The 27,926-nt window shown below is 38.8% G+C and overlaps 1 protein-coding gene and 1 pseudogene across 2 annotated transcripts in view; one reads left to right on the forward strand and one right to left on the reverse strand.

The window, feature by feature from the left end:
- Positions 1-2,008: 2,008 nt before the first annotated feature.
- STON2 (stonin 2) overlaps positions 2,009-27,926 on the reverse strand; it is a 90,024-nt gene continuing 64,106 nt past the window's right edge. For both annotated transcript variants that reach the window (XM_060757202.2, XM_060757211.2), the window contains 3 exons: positions 12,053-13,963; positions 8,532-8,734; positions 2,009-7,343 (listed from right to left, as the gene is read on the reverse strand). In XM_060757202.2, the coding sequence (XP_060613185.2) occupies positions 7,260-7,343; positions 8,532-8,734; positions 12,053-13,963 (2,198 nt within the window). In that variant the 3' untranslated portion in view covers positions 2,009-7,259. The remainder of the gene's footprint in view (positions 7,344-8,531; positions 8,735-12,052; positions 13,964-27,926) is intronic.
- Positions 19,591-19,935, forward strand: LOC132763603 (small nuclear ribonucleoprotein F pseudogene; annotated as a pseudogene).

Consider the following 27,926-nt stretch of genomic DNA (forward strand, 5'->3'; position numbering starts at 1 on the left):
TTTCAGTTCCTGGAAAGAAAGATTGCCGTTTGGGGCAATGCAGAACAGTTAGGGGCTTTGAGAAAAGCCTTGGAGGCTCATGTAAGGTCCCATGGGAAGAGGAGAGAGTTTAAGAATAAGACACAGCTAACTAAGAAGTCTGGGGAATTAAATCAATCAATTGGTACACCAGGAACAGACAATGCAGCCATCCCACATCTTCAATCTAAAGTTTCTTTGTAGGTTAGATTTATATATGAAAAGCTATGTGTTCACCAGTGCTGGAACGTGGCGTTGTTTTATAGTTTTGAAAAACTAAACAGTAGAAATGTAATGAGGAAGCATGTTTACCTTGCATAAAGGTGAAATGAAGATAAATATGAACATAGGATTTATAAACAGGCCTTCACAGCTGTTGTAACATGTACCATGTTATACTCCGCCTGCTCAGTCGTTGAGAACTTTGGATCTTTGGACTGTACTTGGTCTGGAAGCTCCCCCGCAGCCACTCCTGGGAGTGCACAACTCCAGTCGTTGTGCTCGCAGGTTCATTGGAACATGCAAGCCCCCTCATCATGACAAAGGGACAGTCCATCAAGGGGTGTTCGACAAGTACTAGTTGGCATGTAATCCAAAATAACATCCGGGTGTCCCCTGAATAACGTCCTTGCAGACAGCCAAATCTCTCACACTAGAAGCGACTTGCAGGTTCTCAAGTCATTTCTCCACAAAAAGAAGAAGAAGAAGGGGGAAGGGGGGGGGGGAGGAAGACGGCATCAAGTTGAGAAAGGCTGCTTTGGAGTCATTATATAGGAAAAGCAGTTTTCCATGCTAAGTAGACCAAATGCTTTGGGCTGCTGGTTTTCTTTCCTTGGAACTGCCAAAAGCAAATGAGTAATGTAAATCAAGACAAATGTTAACAGCCCTTTCAGTTAGAAATTCTTTCAAAAGAAAGGACTTTGTGTTTTGAACTGAAAAGTATATCAAGGCAGGATTGCCTAATCTTGTGACAAAATGACTCAATAAGCCTGATTATAGAAATGAGTCATTATTCAGCTAAATTTATTTCTGATATTATTAGGCAGCTTGGAAAGATAACTTTTAGGAAAACTCAGATAGATTCTGGAAACAGTAGACCCCAAAAGTAACTTTTTAGGCTCTGGAATATTATAAAAATAGTTCAGAATGTCCCACCACACACACACAACCTTATACATGTAACGCCTGTTCAACAAGGTAAGATTCCTACACGAAGTATCACTGTGCAGTGCTTTCCATAGCAGGCACATGCACATACCTGCAGCATGTCTTTGCACATATATGAGCATGTATCTTGGCATATTCAGAGTTTATTTTCATAACTTTATGAAGCTGTAGCTATATTGCAGATATGCAATGAAACCTGCAGTAGTGAATTTTGTGAAGATGTACACCGGAGCACCGGCAATAGTGTTCCAATATGCATCTGACACTTCTGATGTGCAGTGAATACTACTGATGTACATTGGACACTCCTGTTATGCTCCAGTACTTCCCAGCCGGTGCCTGGATGTGTATTGCCCCCCCCCCCCAATGGGTATCATTGCCCGTTTTGCCTCAGGTTGGGGTCATTAGTGACATTATCATTGCATTATGGATGCCCATACATTGCCAAGGCATCCCATGGGTGAAATTTGATTGTAGAATCACAGAACAGGAAGAAAGCATGTTGGCCATCCAGAAAAACTTGCTGCCATGCAGGAATAGAGTTATCTAGCCTGTTTAAAAACCTCCAGAAAAGAAGACCTCACTACACTCCAAGGCAGCATATTCTACTGTTAAACAGCTCTTACCATCTTTCTTTCAAATGTTTTTGTGTAATTTCTTTTCCTGTACTTTGAATGTTGTGAAACTGTTCAATTCTGCAGACATGTAAGATCATTTTACGAAGATGTATGTTCCAAGCAGAATGCCAACTGATCTTTGCCCTCCTATGAATACTGGTTTCAGTAACGCTTATCGGTACGTAGAAATAATTTCAGCCAAGACAGAATTTCATTTGCATTTATTAAACAGTTTCTCTGACAATTAAGCTCAAAGTGACATTTCTCTGAAACACTGAAAAGGAAGGGGAAGTCATAATAATATGTCTAAAGGATCAGCCAGTGTGTAGACTCTCATAATACAACATCAAAGGTAGAAATCTTACAAAACATGTAAAAAAAACCCACTCAATCACAATAGTGCAAGAAGTTAAAACTATGTCTCTGTATGGAGGCAGTGTAACATAGGCTGAGAACACAAACCCTTTATATATCATAGCAAGGCTTAAAGTTGAAGGGCTCCCGAGTCTACTTTATGAGAAACGGTTAAAAAAAGGTATTCAGCAGTACATTAAACGGAGGGTTCCATTACTTCCTGTACAGCTAGCAATACAGGTTGAGCATCCCTTATCTGGAATTCCAAAAATCCCAAATTGTCTACATGGGTGACCAAGATAGTGACATTTTTCCTTTCTGGTTCAGTGTATACAAACTGTTTCTTGCACAAAATTATTAAAATATTGTATAAAATTACTTTCAGGCTCTGTGTATAAGATGTAGATAAACATACACGAATTTCATGTTTAGACTTGGGTCCCATCTCCAAGATCATTTTGTGCGCATATGCAAATACCCAAAAATCCGAAAAAAAATCAAAAATTCAAAACACTTCTGGTCCCAAGCATTTCGGATAAAGGACATTCAACCTGAGAATTGCTTTTGTCCTTAAGGAAAGAATTTGTTACAGAGTATTTGACATTCTGTAATCTTGTAGATACAGGCAAGGTGAATCTACAGTATGTTCTTGGGCAACAGTGGCAATTCAACTGTGATGCTTCAAGGAACTCTCCAGTTCAGAAGTCTTGTCATCTCATTTACAGATGGTTCTGGGTCTGCTGACTTTGAATTTATAGATGCTAGCTATCATATATATCCTTGGATCCATAACTAAAATAGTGCATTCCACTTAAGGATCACTACTGTAAGAGACTGGTGCTTGGGCCATCTTGACCTCTTGGGCATAATTCACAAAGTGCTCGTGTTTACTTTTAAAATCCTCATAGCCTATGATCCACATGCAATAAGAGGTAACCCTTTTCTTTCCATCCTTGTCCACTAAATTACTTAATCTAAAAAGCAGCTGAAATGTGACTTTCTAAATAACATATACATTAATCTAATTCAGATCACACATATTTTCAAAGAGTACCACCCAATATATACCATCAGGAAATGCTTCTAAAACTTTGTTGCATGCCTTCAAGCTGTTTGTGATTTGCAGCAACCTAAGGTGAACCTGTCAAAAGGTTTTCTTGGCTAGATTTGTTCAGAAGGGGGCTGACATTGTCTTCTTCTTCAGCTGACAGAATATGACTTGTCCAAGGTCAGATGGTGAGTTTCCATGGCTAAGTAGGGATACTCTAGCCTTCAGAGCCAAACCACTACATCCTTTGGGATGCCAATTTTGGGGGATTTAAAAAAATGGGGAATTTTTAAAAAATGAATCATAGGTAAAGAAATATTTGATTATTTGATATTTAATTGCTGGCTCCTGAAAGTATCAACCAAATTCATTGAAATGAGTTTGCCCCAATCTGGTGAGAAAATAAATGCAGATGTATTTGCTATCTCTAAGGAACTGTGTCCCCAAATGGATAGTAGAGTGTTCCATTTTGCAGACATTTCTCTTCATAAGCAGTAACTGTATTTTGTTAGCTATTGGAAGAGGACAAAAACTAGCTGGATTTGAGGTTTCTCTGTTTCACCTTCCCATCAAAGGGCTGAAGGGTATAACTTTAAAAAAATGAACCGTGCATATATACAGTTGGCCTCTAGCTATATGTTAAGAATGGTGACGTGTGATATAGAAGACCTAGCTGAGATACTCTATGTGCAGTGACCCTTCTTCGTGTTAGAGTAGGGCAGTGCTTCCTTCCTGCTCCGTAAAGTGAGATATTTTTGACATATTTGTGGTTGTAGTGCACAGATATGGACAAAAAACTGATACTTAAAGTAGAAAATAAAGGTAAAGTAGCTGATGTAGATCAGCCAGAGGTTGATGGTTTAACTGATGATTTAGAGAGGGATTTCCTGTGGCACAAAGTGATGGGCCCTCAAATCTGGGAAATTCAGGTCTTGGAAATGATGGTTCTCTCCCTGAGAAAACTGGCTTGGAGAGTGCAGGGCCCCAAGGCCAGTCAGAGGAGTCAGAAGTAGCAATAGCAGATAAAGAATTGAGTGAAGAGCTGAGTGATAAGGAGGTTCCCAGGAGAAACCACTTGCAGCTACGGAGATCAACAAAAGTCTTTGTTTACAAATCGGAGCTGAAAATAGATTGTGTCGGTATGAGAGATTACATGAGAAAGTTGTGGAGAAAATTCACAGGAGATGTAATGCTTTCATTGGTGTCTATTAAACAAGTTGGTTATCTTAAGGGCAGTTCAGGTAATGTTGCATTAGACTGAGAAGCTAGGCCGGAGTTCCTGGTTCAAGTCAAGCTTTGGTTTTGGATTTTAATGTCCTGGAAGTTTTCTATCTTCCTGTTAATGTATTCCTGTTCAAGTTTTACTAGTTATACCTTCTTGCTTGTGGACTTATCCTGTACCTGTGATTTCTGTCTGTTCTTGGACTTTGTAACCTCTGGAACTTCATGAGACATTTTAACATGGCTGCTCAGCTCCTGGGAATTTATCATTTTTCACCTACTGTTGTATGACGTTTTACAAGGTTTACCTGGATTAAAGCACCTGGAATCTTATCTACATCTCTTCAGTCAAGTTGAACATTGTCTGGCCACATATATCTGGTGTAAGTACTGGTTAAATAGAGAGCTACACGACACTCCCACAACCTCACAGTTGCAGCCAAGTTATTGAGCTAGAATACCTGTTGCTAAACGTTTTTGGATAATATATCCTCCTTTCTTATTCCTGTTTTTTATATGCTTTTATGTGTTTTACAATAAACTGTTTGCTTATATTCCACCACACTCTTGTGTGGTGCGGTAATCATAGATGTTTCCAGGTCTGGAGTGCAACGGTAGCTGGGGTAAGTGTTATCTGCTGGGGTTTGGGTCCAGAATTCCACAAGGACACCAAAATCCATGGATGCTCAAGTCCCATTGTACACTGATGTAGTAAAATGGCATCTCTTACATAAAATGGTGAACAACTCAAATGAGTTTGAGGACCTGTGAAATGGTAGGAAGCTACAGCAGAATACATCTACACATCAGTCTCGTGCTCAGTCCATGACAAAATCAAGTTTTCCTTTTCTGCCCCCCCCCCCCCCAAATAGTATCAAGATGGTTGGAACTGTCAACACAAAATTCATGGATGCAGAGGGCCAACTGTTAATAAATCTCACAATAAGAACAAATAAATAATGAGGAACTCCTGTTCTTTTGTGATACCCATTTGTTGCTCTCTAAGGAGACTGCCTCACATTATTAAATGGTGGAATTGGCTTTGATGGTTAATTAATTATATATGGGAAGGGGATACCAAAGTGATACAAACATTTCCTGAAGCAATAATATGGGGCACCTATAACCCATCAGTCATTTTTCTTTCCAACAGAATGTCCAAACAGAAATACTACTACTTTGTAACAGTGCTATTCTGAAGGGCATTGCTGATATATAAAAATAGCTCATCCTGTGAGTTGCTCATGGTACGTTCATTTCATAAGTGAAGCTAATGTTGCCAGTGGTAACTCTTCCCTTATAAGAAAAACAGCTCTGGAGATGCAATTTTAATCTGAACTGCATCATGGTATGTACGTGTGTTAAACTCTGTTCCCATGCACTATGGCCTCACCCTATATTTTTCTCTTTCATGTAAAGATATAAAACCTGATCCCATTAACTTTGGCCTTCCTACGAATTTATCTGAAGTAGACATTTGTTGAGAGGAAGGAGAAAAATTGTAGACAGGACTCTATGTTCTTACTCCCTCTTTCTCCATTTCTCCCTTTTCTTTTCCAACATGTAGCCAAATTCTACCATATGAAATAGACTGTGAATATACTAAGCATAATAATGATAATAATAATTCATTTTGTCTAGTAGATATTCAAATGGCTCTAGCCACCATCATCCCAAACATCCTGCTGAGGCATACCAAGGCTTTTTATAACTGTATCATCTAGAAACTAGGATTATAAACACTATGTTTTCCCATTCCTCAAAGTGAAGATTTTTCCATATGCATGTAACTATTATGCAGAAAGTCCTGAAAACAAAGCCATTATGTCTAAATATTATAAAGCAATAACATCCGTTATTGATAGCACACAGAAATTTTGCACTGTAGTCTTCCTAGGATGAGATGTAGTGTTTCAAATTAGCATTGTCAGCATCAGCCAAAAGAACTCAGTCAAATAAACAGAACCATTTTCCACCAAGTTCACTAAAAGGGGGAGTTGTAGTTTCTTGACAAAAATTGAACTAGGGTAACAAACAGTTGCGACTCTACTTAACCATCCAAGAAAAAGTTCAGATGACGTTTGTTTCCTCCAAATATATGCCAAACCAACACTGATCAAATTTCAGCCAAATCCCCTCTAAGGGAAGCTATGGCTTTTTCTAAGGAATAATCCTGCATGTTGCATCAACTGAAATAAAGTAGTTTTTCAATGACTAACAACCACAAAATGTGCAATATTTAAACGTTTTCTCTCAAAGATGACAAATAGAGCAGGCCAATTGACCTGCCTTCTACCTACTGAAATGCCCAGTGGTTGCATGGGTTGAGATGAAAATGTTATTACACGTTTTCACTGAGATGTGAATATTATAGGTTAAAAAAAAGGAATCCCATGGTGTATTTCTCATTTGTCCATTTCTCTGTTATTCTTCAGACTACCTGGGAGACTTTTTCTGAGGACTAAATTACCATCTTTTTAGGACATGTCAAGTACTTACTAGGAAAAAGTTTATTAACAGGACTATGGCCATACCACTTCAGCTGCAGTTCTCAAAATACTATTATTTCACTGCAGGAAGTATAGTGGTATGGGTGAAGGCAGACTTAGATGAACTGTAAAGCCCTACATTCATTGTGGGCTTCTATCAAAGTCACGAAGCTGTTGTAAACAAATCTCAAGGGTTTCTTCTCTAAAGAAGGTTCCAGAGGGCAAGAAAACCTTACAGCCCTTTAAATATTTCCTGGATCTTCTGCCTGTGCAGGTAAGCTGCTGTGTTTTCTCTTCTTCAAGCCCTGTTGATTTTACTGTTCCAACTGAAGATGGACCTTTCCCTCATTGCACAGCACAGTCCTTGGGGTTACTGGTGTCTTCTGCCACCTTGCCTGCATTCAAGCTCTTCTTCTGCTCTATTTCCACCTGGAAAGAAAATGGAAATGAACGAACTATCTGTTTTCTGGTTTCTGTCAGCAGTAACTAAAGTGATAAAGGCCTAGAATAATTGTCCACATCTAAGACTCTTATTTGCCAAAGTTGCACAAACACTCCTCAGAATTACTGGAAATATAGCTAAATGGTATTGAAAAACTGCACCTGTGCATACAAACCAGCATGAGCACTGTGGTTCACAGAGGAGGCCCTGCTCTCAGTCCCACCCCTGTCTCAAGTGCAGTTGTTGGGAATGAGAGAGGGGGCCTTCTCTGAACTCCCTCCCCAAAGAACTAAACATTGCCCCCTCTTTCCTCTCCTTTAAAAAGATTTTAAAAACCCATTTGTGCAACCTAGTTTATAAAGAGGAGGAGGACTAGCATATCATACACACATTCTTGCCCGGACATAGGATACCTATCTCAGTCTGATGATGTAATACATCATACATGTTTTGAATGTATTGTTTTTAATTGGTTTGACTTCTTGTGTTTATTTAGTTTAACCCTCCATTCTGGTTGTTTATAAGTTTATTGAGTCTATTTATTATACGTTTTGCCTTGAGTGCTATTTATTTGTTTTTTGGCACTGAATGTTTGCCATGTCTGTTTTTCTTGTGAACTGCCCTCAGTCCCTTTGGTGAGAGAGGATGGTCTTATAAATAAAGTTTTTAAAATTATTTATTATTAGTATGCAAGAACTTGAATTATTGACATAGTATTCAATATGACAGGAAAAGCTCTTAAACCGGGTGGATATAAATTAGTGTATGGGTTGGTTCAGGTAGGTGGAGCATTAGGGCAGCAATTCTTATCTTTCATTTAAAAATACAGCAAAAAAGTACTGAAAATTCTGAAGTATTTTTCTTTTCTTCCTGTCAGATTCATGGCTAAATAAAATGCTTTATATCTTGTCAGATAAAAGGTCAATTTCAAAAATTGGAAAGCTTATTATTTGGGGCGACAACTCCCAGACTCATCCAGGTAACACAGGTAAATTATGAAGGTTGGCGGATTCTGGAAGCTGTAGTCCAACACATTATTTTTTCCAAGCCCTGGGGAGGGTCTGATAGTTCACTGCAGTGAGTTCTTACTATTAAGAGTTCTTTTGGAACTTATTCGTTCTCCCAGTCCTGACAAAAGAGACGTATGAACATTTATGTTAGTTGCATAATCATACCTTATAACTGTAGTGTGCTGAATAGTTGACCCATTTCCTGACATCAGATTTGCCTTCCACAGAGATAGACCGGATGGTGGCCTTGGATGCAGAAGTAGTTGGCATATCAAATTCCACGTCCACATAGTGGACAAAACTTGAAGGCACTTCTCGGTCTGAGCCAAGTTCCAAGTGGCAGAAAAAACAGTGAGGATGACCTGAAGCTATGGAGGAGTGGAGAAGGAAAACAATGCAAACATTAAAACTTCTCTGTTACAATATAATTTGCATAATTATATTGTGAGCCGCTCCGAGTCTCCTCGGGGAGATGGGACGGGATACAAATAAAGTTGTTGATGATTATGATTACAACTGAACATAGCATGGGAATGTTCCTTTTTTGGATTATAACTATTAGATTCCCCAGTCACAATGACATACTAGTTGGAAGACTTTGAAAAGTGTCACCTTTCCAATAGTTTTCAGAACACTGCAAAACTCATGGGGTTCAGTGTCAATTAGTCCTAAAACCAGGTTACTTTGCAAGGAGATAAAAGCCTAATGGGACTTGCCAAAGATCCTAGTAAGATTTGGGAAATGAATGGAGTTTCACATATGATCAGACTGCAACTACTATCAAATCTGGCCAGCAGAATCACTGATGACAGAGGATGGGATCTGCAGTCCTGACAGCATTGGGAGGGTCACATGTTACCCACCCCATTCTAAAGAATTAATAATAATAATAATAATAATAATTTTAATTCTTATCTGCCTTTAATTATTGTGGCTCGAGGCAGGTTACAACATAGTTAAAACACATAATCATTGTAAGTATTCTATAAAATACACATTTTAAAATATATTTCTATAATAAATAAATAAATAACTTTATTTTTAGCCTGCATTGGAGATAGAATGACACCTTGTGGGATGCCATCTAACCGTTCCTTTTTTGAGGAGCACCTATCCCCAAGCACCACCATTTGGTACCAGCCTGCAGGAAAGTGCCTCAGATTCCCAGCCCATCCAGGAATTCCAGAAGGATACCATGGTCAATTGTATTGAAAAGTGCTGAGAGGTCTGGAAGCACCAACAGGGACACACACATGTTGTCTGCATTAAGACTGAGATTATCTACTAAGGCAATCATAGCACTCTCAACTCCATATCCTGCTCTGAAGCTAGTTTGAAATGGGTCACGGAAGTGTGTGTCATCCAAGACTGTCTAGAGTTGGAGGGTCACTGCCTTCTCAATCACCATACCCCCAAAAGGTTAGACTGTCAATCAGAATTTAAGGTCTGTTCAGCATTTAGGAATATAAAAAATACTTCCTGGAATGCAGAGAATTTATGTCAGTGAGTGGAGAACTATAAAGAGGTCCAAATATCCTTTAGAAAGGACAATAAGAGAGGAAACCCCTATTGAAAAGCTACTGTATAGTTGTGTCTATGTCTTTTTGGAAGCCCTCAACTCTAATCTGGCTACAGCCTTAAATCTACTAGGTGAACATATCCAAATCCTAAAAATTTAATCGAAACACATTGATTCAGAAATTCTTTTTAATGAATAGAATCCTCCCCTCCCTAACCCCATATAAAATATGTAGATTGATCTATAAATCTCTCCCTCCCCCTTTTCTCTCGCTCATATGTGTATGTGTGTGTGTGTGTGTGGGTGGGTATGGTGGAATTAACTTTGCAGGATATGTGCTTAAAAAGTATCTCACTTTTCAGATTCTACTGCTCACTGTAATGCATTTTGAGAAAAAGAGATATTCATTATTGTCTGATATTGATTAAAGGCCAGTTTTCTACAGTATTCAGATCCCAAGCTGTGATTTAAATCCCATTCTTATTTGGTATGCAATGGCTTTCTCACATTCAACGCTGAAACATATTATATGAATCAATGTTTTCTTAACACTTGTTGTTCTGCTTGCCTGCTACCTAACTAAAAAAAAACAACACTCTTGTAATGAATTACTGAATCGTGTCCAGCCTGTAAACAAGGCTTATTGTATCAGTCAGCAGCAGCATGCTGCATATGAATCAGGGAAAATGCCAGAGAACTTACCAAGCTGTTCTTGGAACAATCATAGCAATGCTCTTTGTGGAATACAATTGCTCTGTTTTGATCTTACAGCTCCAAATTGGCCAAACATAATGGTTTTTTTGTAGGACTAGTTTTGTGACATACAAAAACAGCTGTCCTTTAAACACAACATAAGACAGCTGCACAGTTAACAACATCTGCCTTGTGTTTAGCAAGGCGTAACTGGTGCCTGTATGCATCATTGCAAACTCCATCTAGCAAGACCCAAATTGGGTTGATTTTATGAGAAGCCGGAAGTACATATTAATCAGGTTGAGGCCTCAATCTGTACACATTTACAAATAGAACAGAATTTTCTTGTACGTATAAAGGATAGAAGTGTCGTATAAACCACTATATTCAGCATTTTACATTTTATAACAAAACACACTATTATCCAATCAAACTAAGTGATTTATTTCACATTGTGGTGATACACCTATCATATCCACACAAATCTAATGCACACCTTTTAAGGTCAAATTGCATTGTGAAAATTAGGGTGTGTATTAGATTAAATGGTGTCTTAGATTTGATCATGTAAAACAGTTATCTGCACCAGGTTTTGCAAACTGTTGGGTAATCTCATGAGCCTAGGCTCCTTTGTAGCCATTCAGGATGCACGGTCCAAGGGGCAGCAACCAATAAGAATGCTGTGCTGGCGCTTTCTCAGCCAATGGGGAACCTTCTTGGATTTCCCCCCTTGCTAGGGCTGCAGCAAAGTGGAGAAACTCTGAGTGATGCCTCCATTTAAGGAGGCTGCAGCTGCAACCTGGCACTCAGGCAGGTTGAAGGTTGAGAGCTGAGCATGTAACTGTGGACATTATTGTGGCAGCAGGTGAATTAGGAGGGTGGGAGGGGCCAGGAATGTTGGTGGATGTGTAAACCACTATATTCCACAGTCCTCGGCCCACCAGGGGCTATGGCCCCTTTACATGGAGGTGCCACTTGGAGATCCTCACGTGTGCTGCAGCCTGAGTGGGTGGGTGGGTGGGGGGGAATCCAGGGACATTCCCTAATGGCCATTAGGTTTGCTTAAATATCTGGATCGAGTAACTTACTATGAACAGGTGAATACTGTCTTACTGTATCTCATTCTTAATGTAATTTTTATGCAAATAATAGTGTGGGACTTCAACATTTCTTCCCTGGAACCAATGTGACATCACAGAAATGTCAAGAACTACAAATGATAATGGCTGTTTTCTCACCCAAATGATGACTTTTCACATTCTTCTTGTAGGGAAGAAAAACATGAACCTCTGAGGAATACCCGTTTTTTTAAATTAAAAAAAACTTTGATGAAATTAGTGAAATTTCTCTTAAGACAAGGTTTTCCTCCCACACAGTTTGAAACTTATGTTGGAATGCTTTTTTACTCATCAATATCCCAAAATGCTCTACAATTTACTGCAAGATGATCTGGTTGAAGGAGCAATAAACTCACCAGAGTTTTTGTCAGGCAGTCGATTTATCCTCCACACAATAGAATTAAAGGCATGCTCATATTTGGCAGTTCCTAATGTTACTCTCATTACTGGTTCAGAACCAGAAACACCGGCGGATCCAAAGCTAGCACTTTTGTTCACCTTTGCTTTCAAGGACTTTTCACCAAGAACACTGTCCCTGCGGAAGTTTTTCACCCACTCCTGTGGCACAGGATAGCGGACCATCACATTTTCACAGGGAACCTGGTTTAGTGGGTCTCTGTTGGAGGAGAACCCTGGGGACATCATCAGCCAACTCTGAAGCTCCACCTCAGCCCCATGGATGCTAGCTGCCACCCTCAAGGAAAAGGGCAATGTCTTCTCAGAAAATGCCGTCCTAAAGCGCATTAATTCAAACCTGCAGGCATCCAAGGGATTAAACAGAATCGCACGGGCAGTGGCAAATGCCTCCTCATCCACACATGAGTGGAAAAGGCAATCATGTATCTTAATCCACTTGGTGGTGGTGGTGGGCATGATGTCCTGCCGGGAAACAATTTCATTCCCTTTGACAAGGATGTCATTGAGACCCAGCCTGCATTCTGCTAGGCCAGAAAGAAAAGTGAGAACATAGATTCTTGTCAACACATTATGCTGCAAAATCCTGTTGTCTCCTTTGGCCAAAGTGCCATAAAACTCATCCTTTACATCCACAGTAATCTCCTCCTCTTGGTAGTTTAATCCCACAGTGCTCAGGTCTGTCGATGAAGCAGGCAAATCCATCAGTGTATCCTGGACTGACCTGATGAAGCTGAGGAAGTCTTCATAATTGGTGGTGCCTAACTTGATAACCTGTTCTCTCTCTGCTATGTGCAAGACAGATGGTTTTGGCTGGTATTTCTTTTTCTCCTTGTAGGTGGTTCGGTCTATTCTCACACTGTGTATCCTTCCATTCTCATCATAGTTCTGGAGCTTAGGTTCTGAAATTTCATGGTTGATATCAAGTTTGAATTCCTTGAAAGGCTTTTCTAGTCCTTTCTCATAAAAGAGCTGCAAGCATCTGCTCTCAGTCAGTCTGACATAAATTGGTCCCCAGTGCCTAGAGGACATGATATTCTTTTTTTCTGGTATCCTCAACATCATCGGCCAGCCATCTTTTCGCTGAGGTGGTCCCAAACTGGATAAGGTATGGTCCAGCTGAGTTGGTATGCTAGGGTCATCATCAGGTAGAGTAGGGCTGCTGAGCTGATCAGGATCCCCAATCTGAAGTTGTTTCAGTTGTTCAACAGCATCTCTGTGCCTGAGATGTTTACTTGATTCATTGAAGCTGATAGTATCAGCCTCCTGATGGAGAATAATGAGGGAATCTCTCTGGCTTCTACCAGAGTTGCCTGAAGCAAGGTAGGTCTGGGAACGTTTGTCTCGTTCCTCAAAAAAAGAACTGAATGGGTTGATGGGGGAAGGTTGAACATTATTTAGAGAATCATCAAGGAATGGATTAGTAGCACTCCAAGGAGGTGCCCCATCAACTGAATGTAATCTGCTTAAGGAGGAAAGGTCTAGTTTTTGAACTTTAGTGAGATCACCCAGTGCACTTCTGGGACGCTCTCTTTTTTTAAAAGATGAGGAGAGGGTACTAGAGGTCACAGCTATGATCTCTGTTGCTGTTGTTGGTGGTGCTGTTGTTATTGATGATGCTGTTGTTACTGTTGCTGCTTGTGATAGTGTTGCAAATGGTGGTGTGTCTGGTTTCACAGGAGATACAATTGGTGGAGAAGTACATCTGGCTTCATCATCCTCAAATGTCACCCAGCTGGGGAAACGAGCTGTTGTTGAAATTTCGCTGTGGCCATTAATGGATGTACTGTTCAGGTGCCAGCTGGTGGCTTCCATACCTAGCTCTTCATCTTCTAGAAGGGATGAGGAATTGTCTAAAAGAAAGGATGGGGAAAAAAAGAGAGTGTCATGACCATAATAAAAGTTCTAGACAGCTTTTTTCCTTCCTGTATTATTATAACTTGACATCATTCAATAAAGCTAAATGAAGGAAACTGCAGTAAGAACATATGTACTTGCCCAAGTTATAATTAAAACTATATAGGGGTTGTTTTTTGTTTTTTTTAGTAAGATGTACTTAGCTAACTTTAAAGAAGGTTTAAATAGGTTAGTGGCAGATACAAACTCTGCTTTGTCACTAACTTACTACCAACCAGGATTCTGTTTCTTTATTACCCTACAACAGGGGTGTTAAACTCATTTTATTTTTTGAAGACCACATCAGCTTCATGATTGCCTTCAAAGGCCCGTTGAATCCATAGACAGAGAATGTATGGAAACAGAGGGCCAACTAAAATTTCTTTCATAGTGGCTGGTGCACTTCAGTTTTTACTCAATTTGGGTCCCCAGATATCATTAAATGATAACTTCCATCACTTTTGATTATCCACCTTGTGGACTGTGGATAATGAGAACTGCAAATCAACTGCACTTGTGACTCTGAGGTTGTGGAAAGGTTAAAGGACATTTTAAAGTTAGACATCATACCCACAAGTCTTGTATCTAAATTCAAACCCCACGATCTTGACTAAACAGAACAAACCGCAGTCTTCCAGATGTCACTGTATCACACACACATTAGGTCTAGTCACGATGTCTAATGATGAGGAATATAGGAGTTGTAGTCCAGCATCTGGAAGGCCACATAAAATGACATGGTGGACCAAATTTGGCCCACAGGCCTTGAATTTGACACATATACCCTACAAGATAACAAATGGATGAAGTTCATATTCAAATTCAGGACAACCAAAACAATACCTTCTAGGTACATGATAACTTAATCCAGTGGTTCTCAACCTGTGGGTCCCCAGATGTTTTGGACTTCAGATTCCAGAAATTCTAACAGCTGATAAACTGGTTGGGATTTCTTGAAGTTGTAGGCCAAAACACCTGGGGACCCACAGGTTGAGAACTATTGCTTCAATTCTTTCATCCAGCCAGCACTCAGAATGCACATAACTGGACCTATGCTTCTATAAGCATGGAAAACTTTGATAAATAGTAAGCATGCATCAGCAAAGCATGCAAATTACATTTACAGGCATAGCCCTACCCAACCTTCAGTATTTGCAATTATATTAACGTGCTGGTGATGAAGGCATAATTGTAGGCATATTGGACATTTTGTACAAATTACCTAAGGATGGGATAGAATAATACAGTTAGGTTTGATAAGTACACTCTACAGTAGCACAAACAGATGCATATCATCCCATCCACAAATATTTTAAGTTGATCACGCTGGCTGAGGGGCTGCGGGACCTGTATGCCAATAAACCAGTATCTTAACATTTTGGTTAGAGCTGTACCTAGACCACACGAAGGGGTGGTGGTGGTGGTGGAAGAGGAGGAGGAAAGGGAAAACAATGCAAATGCTGTTTACATATGTTACACATCTGACTTGATTCCTAGCCATTTCCCAAATAACAACCACTAGCTAATGTGTGAATTAAGATGTTCACTGCATGCCATATTACCTCCTGAGCTAGACAGAGGTCCATAATCATTAATTTTGTCCACTCTGCTTAATTCTATAGTATGGCCAGAAGGTGGTGCCATACAACTAGACTTAAACAAATTTTGAGTATATTTTCAAATTTGACATATTTAATTGCAGGAGCATTCCTCTTCCTAAAGTGAAATGGTAGAATTGTACTGCAGGGATTCTTACTGCTTATCACAGTTGCTGTCACAATACATTAGCTACCTCATTAGCCGCTTTTCTATTCAAAGACACTTGCTGGCTGGCATACAATGGTATTTACTATCTGAAAGTATTTTGATAGTTGGCATGTGATACTGTATGAACGTAACAACAGCTGACAGATAATTTACATTGGTTGGTAGACCCATTCAATCAATTTTTAATGGTGAGTCAACACAAAGTTAAATCCAGTGAATTTAATATATCTACTCTAATTTTGGCCAATGTGAAACTGTCCAACAACGACAAACAAAACACATTAAAATGCAAATCAAAACTTTTCCATTTTTCATTTGACAACATGAATGATGAAATCAGAACACCAGCCATATTTGAATGTTTTGTTTCAGCTATAGTGAAAGTCAGCTTTAGAAATAAGTCTGTAGGTAGGGCTTCAGCCTTCATAAAGGATACACTATTCCAAGCTCTTCTCTGTATAAGTATGACAACAAGTATCCCCCATTTAGAGGTGAAAAGAAGACATTTTTGAAATGGCATATGTGTGTAGCATGATTGATGCTCATTTCTTCTTGTTGGAAAGGAGAAGTCTGGCACCTATTTTAGCACCACTTAGAAAGCAGAGCTGTTTTCTCCCTCATTTGAAAACTCAAAAGATGGTGTCTGCCAGAATGATCAATGATAATGATCTCCTTCAGTTTAAAATTTTGGCCTAGTGGTTCCCTTAAAAGGACCAGAACTATATTTAGGCAAAGGGAGGTGTCCTTTTTAGGCAGATTTCGTTTGTGTGTGTGTGTTTATATGCCTCTAAATTGCCTGTCAAATTATGGAGACCCCATGAATCTAATAGTGTTTAAGAGGCATGTACACACACAACAACAACAACTTCAGTGAACGTGTGTTCTGCAGCTTATCATACAGGAGAAGCACTTTCATGAATACTGCAGGCTGCGTGGGTTGAAAACTGCATGTGATGGGGGAGAAGCAGAAGAATTCATAAGAGGACCAAGAGTTAATAGCACATTTCCCACCACCTTTATCTGTGCTTTGCTGGCTAGAGAGCTTATTGTTTTAAGTAGTGTTTGAATGAATTTCATAATATTCTCAAAACTGGAGAGTGGAAGACAGCTTTTGATTATCCATACAAGATAAAGGTGAGCAATTATTGGAGAAGCAATATGAAAGTGTCTGTGTGGACAAACATACACATGTATGTAGACAGGCACACAGAGCTTAGGACTGGTTTGCATGTACACAGAATCTTAACCATACACAATGTGTACTAAACTGGCACACTTAAGCTATGTTATTGGCCACTATTTTCATGTCTGATCTACTGGGATTTGATATGGAGCATTTCCAAGGAAACTAGTAGCAAACGCATTAAAGTTTTTGAAATACAGGATGCAATTGTATACTCCGATTTCAATCCAGAAATCAATAGGAAGAAACTGAATGATGGCAGAAATGTCTGTGCCCCACAACTATATGGAACTAGGCTTTCAGAGAGAGACAATGGGCTGTCTTTATAAGAGTGGTTGATTAAGATACTCTGTAATCCCAATGAGGAGAAGTTGAAGGAAACCAAGTGTTTAGTCTGGAGAAGAGAAGACTGAGAAGTCATACAAAAGCCATGTTCAAATATCTGCAGGCCTATCATATAGAAGATGGAGTAAGCTTGCTTTTTGTTGCTCCAGAGGCACAGATTCCAATTACAAGAAATAAGCTTTCATCCAAACATTCGGAAGGATTTCCTGATGGAAAGAGATTTTCAAAATTGGCTATACTTACTTGTGGATGACTCTCTTCTTCACTGGAGATTTTTAAACGTGTGGTTGGATACCCATTTCAGAGATTTACTGTAGTAGTAAATTCTTGCGCAGGCAAGGCTTGGACTCAGATGACCCTTCTGACTATGATTCTATGATGTATTCATGTAGATTTTAAAAAAGTCTTCTAATTGTTTTATCTCATTTCTTGCACACTGAGATTATTTTTCTTGCCAGTAGAATGGTTTTGGCATTTTGACCTGCATTCCTAAACTACATACAGACAGTATGTCATTGTTGCCTGAATTCTACTCTGCCCTGCCCCTAAGAAGCTCAGGGAAGCACTTTATTCTAAGCACAACATTTGGTTGTTGAAATTAGGCAGAAAGATACCAATCTCACCAAGGCTATCCAAGGGCTTCACACTGAGAGGGAGGTGAGACTGGATTTCTATGTATTTTCACATTTACAGTCTCTAAGTCAGGATGGAGCAAGACCATATATGTTTCTTCAGCTCATTGTCACCTTTTTGTTGCTACCATGTTTGCCACTTCAATGTTAAAACAAATGCTTCATAGAAGACACAAATAAAGGTTGCAAACAAGCATAATCACTAATAATTTACTCCAATTGTGTGGTGGGTAAGTTCCAGCTATCTATCACCCTAGCCAGCATGGCCAATGGGGAAACATATGGTTTAGTTAAATTTAAGGCAGTCTCCTGGTTTCAATACCTTCTACTAAAGGAGTATTACAAGAAGGATAAAGATCTAGACTTCACAGAGAAGGATAACTTCTGGGGCTTTATGTATATATACCTTGAAAATTAATAAAAATTATTATACAAAAAAAGAAAACAAACAAGCATAATCACTAATAATTTCCTCCAATCCTATGGTGGGTAAGTTCCAGCTATCTATCACCTTAGCCAGCATGGCCAATGGGGAAACAGATGGTTTAGTTAAACATCATCCAGGAAATCAAAATGTCTTTGTATGTGCATTCAAGTTGCATGTCAATTTCTGGCAACCTCATTAACTGGAATCCACGAATTGCAAGTGTGGAGAAGAGCAAACCACAAGATAACTTACTAGAATTGCAACCTGAGCCTTTTCACATGTACAATGGAGGACCTTCTCTGAGTGACACCAGAGGCACTCCAAGTGGCCAGCTTCTGGTCAAAGGACATTTAACATGATGCCAAGTTATTTTTTAAAAAACTTTTATCTGTACCCCCAACTTGCTTCTGACACAATAAATAAAATAAAATATTAATTCTGTAGGGTTTTCTTAGGCAAGGAATACTTACACCTAGCCTAATCTCACGTTTAAATCTACTCGAGTATTAGTGAACTAGGAATTCAGACAAAATTATAGGAGTCTTGTGGCATGTTAATAAAATTGTTGATTTATTGGTATATAAGCTTTCAAGGACCACTTTATTGTCAGAGTGACCTCTTGAGATTTAAAGTCCCAAATGCTTAAGAGAAGAGCTGACAGTCTGCTAGAGCTATTGGTCTTGAATTACACCTCACACATCTTAACTGTCTGCCTCATCTCAGACTCCTATAAGAGATGGAATACATGCAGGAAGTTAGTTGCTCCTACAAAGGCTGTATTAAGTGTTGATGTCAAGAATATGTCAAAAGGCTGAGAAAGCAACCCACATGCTTTTTCGAAGTATGTTGGAACTTGCAGCCTGGAGATTTTACACAGGATTCATTATTAGTAATCCTGCCCTTTTCTTCAAGAAGTAGAATGACAAACACCAGCAAGAAGTGCATTAAGATATCCAGTGTGCATTAAAGCATCAAAGGGACAGCATGTTCAGGCAAGCTCGCTTTGGTATGGTGCTTCTTTCTTGCTCTTTATCTCATACACAGTCGGTTGCTTGTCTTAAAATCTCACTAAGCACAGTCGTTCTAAGACAGAAATTTTCACTTTTACCTGGTGTAAGGAGAATATATTCTCACACAGAAAATTACATTCCAGTTACTGGAACAATACGAGTTCAAGATCAACAAGAAGTTTTTAGTAAGACAAATATCAAGAAAAAAGAAGCAAGTTTTTCATTTAGAGCTCTGGCGGGCACACGTGCTGCCTGAGAGTAATTTTTTTGTGCTTGCAGCATCCCCTTCTTTGGCCGGGTTGCTATGACTTTGCCTCTCAATCCAAAGCCCTTCCTAAATGGGCTGACTGGGAAGCCAGTGATGGTGAAATTGAAATGGGGAATGGAATATAAGGGTTACCTTGTGTCTGTTGATGGGTACATGAACATGCATCTTGCGAATACAGAAGAGTACATTGATGGAGCGCTATCTGTACACGTTGGTGAGGTTCTGATAAGTTGCAATAATGTCCTTTACATAAGGGGTGTGGAAGAGGAAGAAGAAGATGGAGAAATGAGAGAATAACTATTTTTGGAATTGTGGTTTTTTTTAAAAGTTAAAGCTCTTTCATTGTCACATTTTTAAAGGTTTTGATAAAAGTTTTTCTTTGTTCTGGTAACAATATTTCTGGAGGAAAAATACTGTTGGCAAAGGAAAGTATTGCTCTGAAAAAATAAAGATGCTACTTTTGATGGTTAAAAAAAAGAAAGAAAATAGAAACCACTTGACCTTCTGTCCTGGAAACCTATGTAAGGAAACATGTCTTACAATTGTATCATCTATTCTGTTAATATTTGGACAGTAGACATAAATTAGCAATTATAGAGTAAGAATGAGTTACATATTTATACATGAGAAGTCTGGTTGCAGATATTGATTGAAAGCATCATACCAATTTAATGAGTGATAATTGATGTTCAAGGCTAGAGTTTACTCATGTCTAAGAATACAGGATGTGAGAACAGATTTATAACTTGGCATGAAGGCAAGATGGAAAAGCACTGGTCATTTCTATTTTCAAAACAACATCACCCAGGCCAACCCTCATTGGTTTTCTTCTGGACTCAAAAATAGCAACACTGACTTCCTGCTGTTGGTGCCCAGGAGTGTATTTCCCAGGGATTAAATGTTACCCTGCTTAGTAGTATATATTCTGCTCAGTGTTCCTCAGACTCAGTATATCTTACATTTGCTGAATATTATAAGCAGAAGGAATGCACACAGTGGAAGAAGGAAGGACACAAGCATAAATTACATAAGCTGGCCATTTCTTGGTCTTTCAGTTGGATGCAACTTACGTTCAGGCATCTTATAAAAGTACTCCACAAACTCACTGGCTGTCTTTTATATTACCTGCAGAGAGTCACCAGCTTGGTTGCTGGTAATAAAATTATTGACATTCTTTCATATTTATTGCTGGGGGTAAGATGCTTTTCTTTGAAACTGAACACACGAAAGCCTGACGACAGCTCAATCATGCCACAAGAAGCATCAATATGGATCCATGAAGGGAGGAGTGATATACTCTCCAGAGCTATGACATCTTCCCCCAAACATCAAAGAAAAAAGGAGGCTGCTGATTATCAGGAGGGAACAGGACTAAAGACCTCTCACTGGTTGCTTTGCTGACCTCAAAGGCTAGATTACTTGAGGTTGATGCTGCTGTTTGCAATTTCTTCTACTCTGAAAATGGTTTGACTGTGAGGAAATGGAACAGAACATTGTTGATCTCAAGCTATCAGGCAGGCTGAGGTCACTGGCAAGGCTGATGACCAGATGTAGTCATCCTATTACATGTAGAGATGTGCATGTGATAAAGCAGCACGTATCTGAGAATTGTTTATTCCTTTCACAAACAACAGCATTAATGAAGTTGTGACTCTGTTTGTACGGTCTCATCTCACTTGAGTGTGAGGAAAACTGCCTCCTACTGAATAAGCTGAGAAAACTTTAAAAACAGGATAATAATAATAATAATAATACTTTATTTATACCCTGCTCCATCTCCCCCAGGGGAATTCGGGGTGGCTTACATGAGGCCACACCCATCAAACACAATACACAAAATATTGTGTTTAATATAATTAACAGTATAATGACAGTTTGTTATCTTATTTCTGGATATAATTGTCTTGCAGATTACTGGCAAGTCATTCTGCTGTTAGGGAAGATAGCATTTTTTTACAATATTGTAAATAAGATACCTATATAAAAGACAATTTTCTAGGCGACAGAAAACTTTTAAGGATGATTTTTTTTCCAAAGCCAACCACCAGCCGCATTTTATACACAGTGCTTTGAATTGCCATATATACTCATGTATAAGTCAACCACATGTATAAATCTAGGGCATGTTTATGTGGCCAAAATTATGGGTTTTGATATGACCTATGGATAAGTCAAAGGTCATTCTGTGGAAAAAGAAAAGCATCACTGCTGACTCAAGGGGCCAACTGTACCTGGCTGCCACCACTATTTTCCCATCCAGATATTCAGAAAAGGCAGAAGTGGTGGAGAAGCAAAGAAAAGAGAGGGAGTCAATGCTTCTTTTAGCTTGTCCCAGGAGATACTAAGCTGTCCCCTTTTCTACTCTATTCAGACAAGGGAATGGTTCCCTGTCTGATAAAACTTAAGGTACAGTACTCACATGGATCCATGGATGATGATGATGATGCTGATAAAAACTTTATTTATATTCCACCCTATCTCCCTGAGGAGACACAGGGTAGATTCCAACAAACAAACAAAAAGAGGCAAACATTCAATGCCTCAATGCAACAACAGATACAAACGTAATAGCCCAAAATAACCCCATACATGACAAGAACTTATAACATGACATCTATAAGTTATTCACTAAGATATGTGAGCTAATTGTGTGACCAGTGATGTTAACTGGAAAACATGGTCTGACAATAATGGTTTTCCGTCAGAGGTCTAATAGAGGTCTCTCATCATCTAATACTCCTCCTTTCTGTATGCTATTAGCAAAAGTAAGTTTTCAGGATTTTTTTTTGAATGAGAGAAGGGAGGGGGCAGCTTTATTTCTTTAGGGAGGGAGTTTAAAAGGTGAGGTTGATCATGGAGAAGGCTCTCTCTCTCGTTTCCACCAACCGTGCTTGAGATGGGGGCGGGACTGAGAGTAGGGCTTCTTCCGCTGATAGCAGCGCCCAGGTAGGTTTGTAGGAGGCGATGAAATTAGTCAAATTAGTCAAACAGCCTGGACCCAAGTCGTTTCGGGCTGGATAATTTGATTCAGGTTTTTTGGATTGATTTCTCAACTAACATTTCTAGACTTACATATTGCATTTAAGGTGAATGCATTTGTGAATGCATTCAGTGAATTAGGCTGAGACTTATGGCACTTTGTGCCAAAATTGTATTTGGAGTTCTATTTCTTCCATGTTGAATCAGACTGAGCTCCCCCCAAATAAATATGCAAATGACTGCAGTCTTAAGGTCAAATGGAACACTATGTTAAACACACAGTGTGCAGCCTAAGACTTCTGTTTACTGGACATTGAGCACAATAGCCTCAATGTGGATTGGAACTAGCATTTATGGGAGACTCAATATTTTCCCATCTGATTTTTCTCCCAAAATCCCCTGTTCAAGTCCACTGGTTAAAATAAGAAATGGCTGAAATGTCAAAGTTAACTGAATCCAATCATTTAAAAATTGGTACATAATAGAGTCCCTTTAAAAGGCAATTAATAATTAAAGTCCTTTGAAAGAAGTTCTTTAAAAATGTCCAGATTAACACAATTCACAATTTAAAAGCTGATAAATTATAATTAGAGTCCATTGTAAGAACCGCTCTATACTTTCTATTTACTCCACCTGATGTTTGTGGTAAGCATATCATAATCTTCCCTCAACACCTGCTTTCACATCCACCACTCTAATGTGTTTCCGCCCAATATGTCTGGCAAAAAAATAACATAAAACAAAATCCAGGGCTTGCTTTAAAGTGTCTTTGTCTGATTTGTTGTGAGGAAAAACAATCAAGAATTATGTGGCTGTGCCTATGTTTTAAATGACACAACGGACAAAGCATAGTGTGAAGCTTTGTGGTTTGTTCAGCCCAGAAACCAAAACCAGCATAACCAATATTTTGGAATTCTGGAAATTGAAGTCTAAAACAGCTGGAGGACCAAAAATTGAAAAGCCCGGGTTTAGAACTTCTCTCTGGAAGCAAGGGTGACTGAATACTGTACATCAGAAAACCAATTTTATACCATACGACAGGGTTCCTTCTGCTTCTAGTTTGTGGACTCATGGGACACCAGCTGTAGCTTCAAGAAAAGAGAAATAGCACATAATTTTCCAAGTAAAAGGCCATGCAAAATTTCTTGTGCATGCCAATTTCTGCCCTAAAGTTGCTTGTCACATATTGGTGGCTCCAAAAGGAAACAAGATGATTTCAGCCCTGCTATGCACCTTAGGGCTGCTGTAATTTCCCATCTTGGTTTTAACTAGATTCAATGCTGTGCATCCATGCTATTAGCAGTTTTTAGAAATTATGTTAGATTTCATAGAAATGTAAGTGGCTCAATCTGTGCCTAAACACTCTGTACCCTGAAGATTTGGTTAAAAAAACAATGTCCAAATTTTACTATTATTAAGCAACTAAATGCAGGTTATAGCCAAGTGAAAAATCAATAATAAGAAAAAACAGTGAAAGATAAAAACAGAAGGTTGCAAAATTACTTTAAAATATATCAAGATACATTAACTAGGATGGATTGAACTGAAGTGGACAGCAATTATTTAATTTTATCCCAAGTAGAGAGATCAGATACAGGTTGTAAACTACTTAGCAAGTATTTTTTTATCTTGGAAGTATCATATAATATATAATGTAAGAAATAATGCCACTTTATTTTACAGAAATATCTGTTGGGAACAGCAACCTTCCACAAGCCTTCTGTACTAGTTATTTGTTATGTATATAATTGAGAGTGCCTACTATATTTTATGTATGCATTGGTATGCAGTTTTCCCCTTAACTCTATGTTATTTGAGGTTGTGGGAGGGACTACAGACCATGTGACTAGATCTGGGACTATTCAGACTGAGGCTCCATTTTAGAAGTCAAGATGCAAAAATCAGTATGCATTCGAAGCTAGTTGAGTACAGTATGCATCAGAAGAGAGTTTTAGACTGTATGCAACAGAGAAGAGACTGAAAGAGAATGCTTAAAGAATAAACTAAACTTTGAACCAATAAGCAATGTATCTGTATGCTGAATAAATGAAGCTTTGTAAGTAAATCAACTACGTTAACTTTAACAAATACTACTTGAGAGCATGATTTAAAAGCAATATATTTTATGGGGGAGTAGGTTCTTTTTTTGGGGGGGGGGCAACTAAAACAACACTTCTGAAGATCTGCTATATATTTTGTGCATTGGCATATCTTTGTTCCTAATAGTTTAAAGAGAAACACAGGGATATCAGTCTAACAACTGAGAAGCCTAAATTGCTTTGCATGAATACTAGTGGATATTTACCACTAAGTAGAAGAGTGACTCAAGCGAGTTTTTAACTCTTCTCAGGAAGATCATACTTTACAAAAAGGTTATGATTATTCCAAACAGTGTGAATGCCAACTGATCTCCAAAAAGCTTCCAAATGGCTATGGAGATTCTGGTTTTCCAAAAGGTTATGATCTCTAAAAAGGTCATGCTTTTTCAGAAAATATCAAAAACACATTAGGATTGAAGGAGCATTTAGCTAACTTTCAGCTCACAACAAAATACTCTGGCAATGTACAAACAATTGAAAAAAGTAAGTTACAGAGTCTATTAACTATTCCTAGTCTGGATTAGTGTTATCCTAGAGTCGTCAGGTCATAAGTGACCTGAAAGGCAAGCAGCAACAACTACTAGTTTTTTACCACAGTGCTTATGGATGCCTCATATTTTCTGTGCCTGGGAACCTACACTTGGATTCCAAAAGTATTCTATCTTATCATTTTTTTCCAAATCACCAAAAGCAGAGATTTACAATGCTTTTTTCCCATAACAAGATAGGTATTCATCTACTGACCTTCATCTCTGAAGTGAGAGACCTTGACTTAGTTAGGGATCTCTCTATAAGAGTTACTCCCACCAGTCAGCTAAGCAAGCCTCCATAAGAAAGCTTCAGCTGCTAACCCAACTGCTCACAATTGCAGGAAATTACCAGAAGGCAATATTGGGTTGTTATCATTGAGCTGTCACTTGATTTTGTTGCTTCCCCTTCATTTGTGTGCAAACAGAGCCATCCAAGTTCATGGGGTTGCCAGGGGTCACATCACAGAAGTCCATGAAACGGAATTAACCAAGAGGCCACCATTTCCTCTCCCACAACATTTCACACTCACCTTCTCCTGTGAGTCACATGGATGAACAGGGAGGGGAGGAAGTTTACACTAAAGAATGTTACACACTAAAGTCTCCTCTTTCAGAACAAAAGCTGACCTCCAAGAAAATCACAATATCAAAAATGAGTAATGAACAATGAGCAATAAACAACAGCATGCAATTCATGACAATGACACTGGATAATTATCTTGGAATTACATGCTAAGAAGAGTAGGAAAGCCATTCTTCCTGTCCCATTTCACTCCATTAAGAACAACAGTTCAATATTTTCTTTCTGTTGCTTCTTGAGTTTGACTCCTGGCTATAGATTTATGGTTCCACATATGAGATGCAACAATTGGGAAACATATTCTTTGAGCTGTTTTAAAATGATTTCTGATATGACATTCAAAATCCTGTAGGGCCAGAAATTTTTGCTAGTTGCCCAGAGCACTGAATGGATACAAAAACCCGATTCACACTTTTAAAAAATCTATACTGTGGAGAAAGTTTCATGTGTGAAATATCATTTATGCAGGCCTGGCTTCCAAAACAAGGTTGCAAGGCCATGGTTGAAATCACTAGATTATCTCAGGATCTGATACAGAAGGCTTCTCATGCTGCTACCTCCACGATACTGAGATTTTAGTGCACATGTCAACCAAATCTTACACAGAAAGACAGAAGATAATGCACCAACAGCTGGATGATTTATTTGAAGTACTTTTAAAATTAAAATTACTATACTATTATGTAGTATTTCTACTAGGGCCATGAAGGTTTTGTCCAAAATTAAAAGCTAGCAATTAAATATCAGAAACATAATAAAATTGTGAAAACAGCGTATCATTAAAAACAGCAAACACACAATAAAGCAGGTTATTGGAATTGTTTCTAATGACAGAAAGTGTGGGGCCATTTACTGCCCTAAGGATGAAACATTTCACAAATTAGAAAGACATAGGGGAAAGCCCTTAAGCAACTCTCTAGGTAAATGGTAGTATTTGCATGTAATTCTTAATAAAATGCAGATCTATTGTAAAGACACAACCTTAGATAGCCAGACCCTAACCTATGATAAGCATCAACACGTAAAACTATGTGAAACCACTTGGAGATGTGGATCTGATTTGTTGATTTATATCTTTGCTTTGTATATATCAGGTTTAAACTACTCATGAGAAAAGTGGGACATTAAATAAGTACTACAGTGTATTCTGTGTTGCTCTATATTGAAGATCAATCAGAAACCAGAATAGATGCAAAATGCAGCAAGCAGACCTCTAGCTAGAACAGAGTACTGATATCATATCACTCTAATATCAGAAGATCTGTAATGGTTACCACTGAACATAGTTTACCACTGAACTGGATGGGGATAAGCTGCTTATCCCCATCCAGTCAATTTCCTAATCTAGATATCTTTCCAAGGCAATAAGAAGCAAATCAATATAATGGTGCACATCTCCAAATGACCTCTCCAAGTTGTTTCACATGGAAACTAAATAAGAGAGAAGAGATACAATTCTGTAGCAGACAAAAGACATTGGAGGTAATAGTGATCTCCAAGTACCATTATATGACATAAAGATTGGGGAAACTGCAAAACACTGCACCCAGGGACCCCCCCCCCCCCAATTCCCACCAGAGAATCCAGGAAAATACCATGACTGACAGAATTAGAAGTCAATGAGACGTTTAAGAAGGACTGTTCTTCCCTCTCTCTGTTCCCAGCAAAGAGTGCTTATCAAAGTGACTCAAGATGTTTTCATTCACATACTGGCCAACACCCAAGTGGAATGTGTCTATATAATGAATTCCATATAGATGTATCTATGGATACACAGCCACAAGTTTACCTAGTAATTTAAATTAAAATGGCTAGATAGATCTAGGCAAGGTTTATCTTTAACCCAGGTCTCTCAAGCAAGCAGACACTCCACTATAGTTAAAACCTCAATGAAGGGATTTCTTCCCAATGCACCCTTTTCATCTGATTTGTCTCCCTTCTCCCTTAAGCCTATGTTTTAGATTAGCTCCTTTATCTCCATAACCAAGAAGATGCTTAATTGAAAAACAATTATATTGCAGACAACACAGCCGTCTGCAAACCTAGGTTTTCTGAACAGGAGGGGGAAAATTCTGAACCTGTTGCTATAGCAGCAGGGCA

This window comes from Anolis sagrei, chromosome 1 (assembly GCF_037176765.1).
Source record: "Anolis sagrei isolate rAnoSag1 chromosome 1, rAnoSag1.mat, whole genome shotgun sequence".
Classification (NCBI taxonomy): Eukaryota; Metazoa; Chordata; class Lepidosauria; order Squamata; family Dactyloidae; genus Anolis; species Anolis sagrei.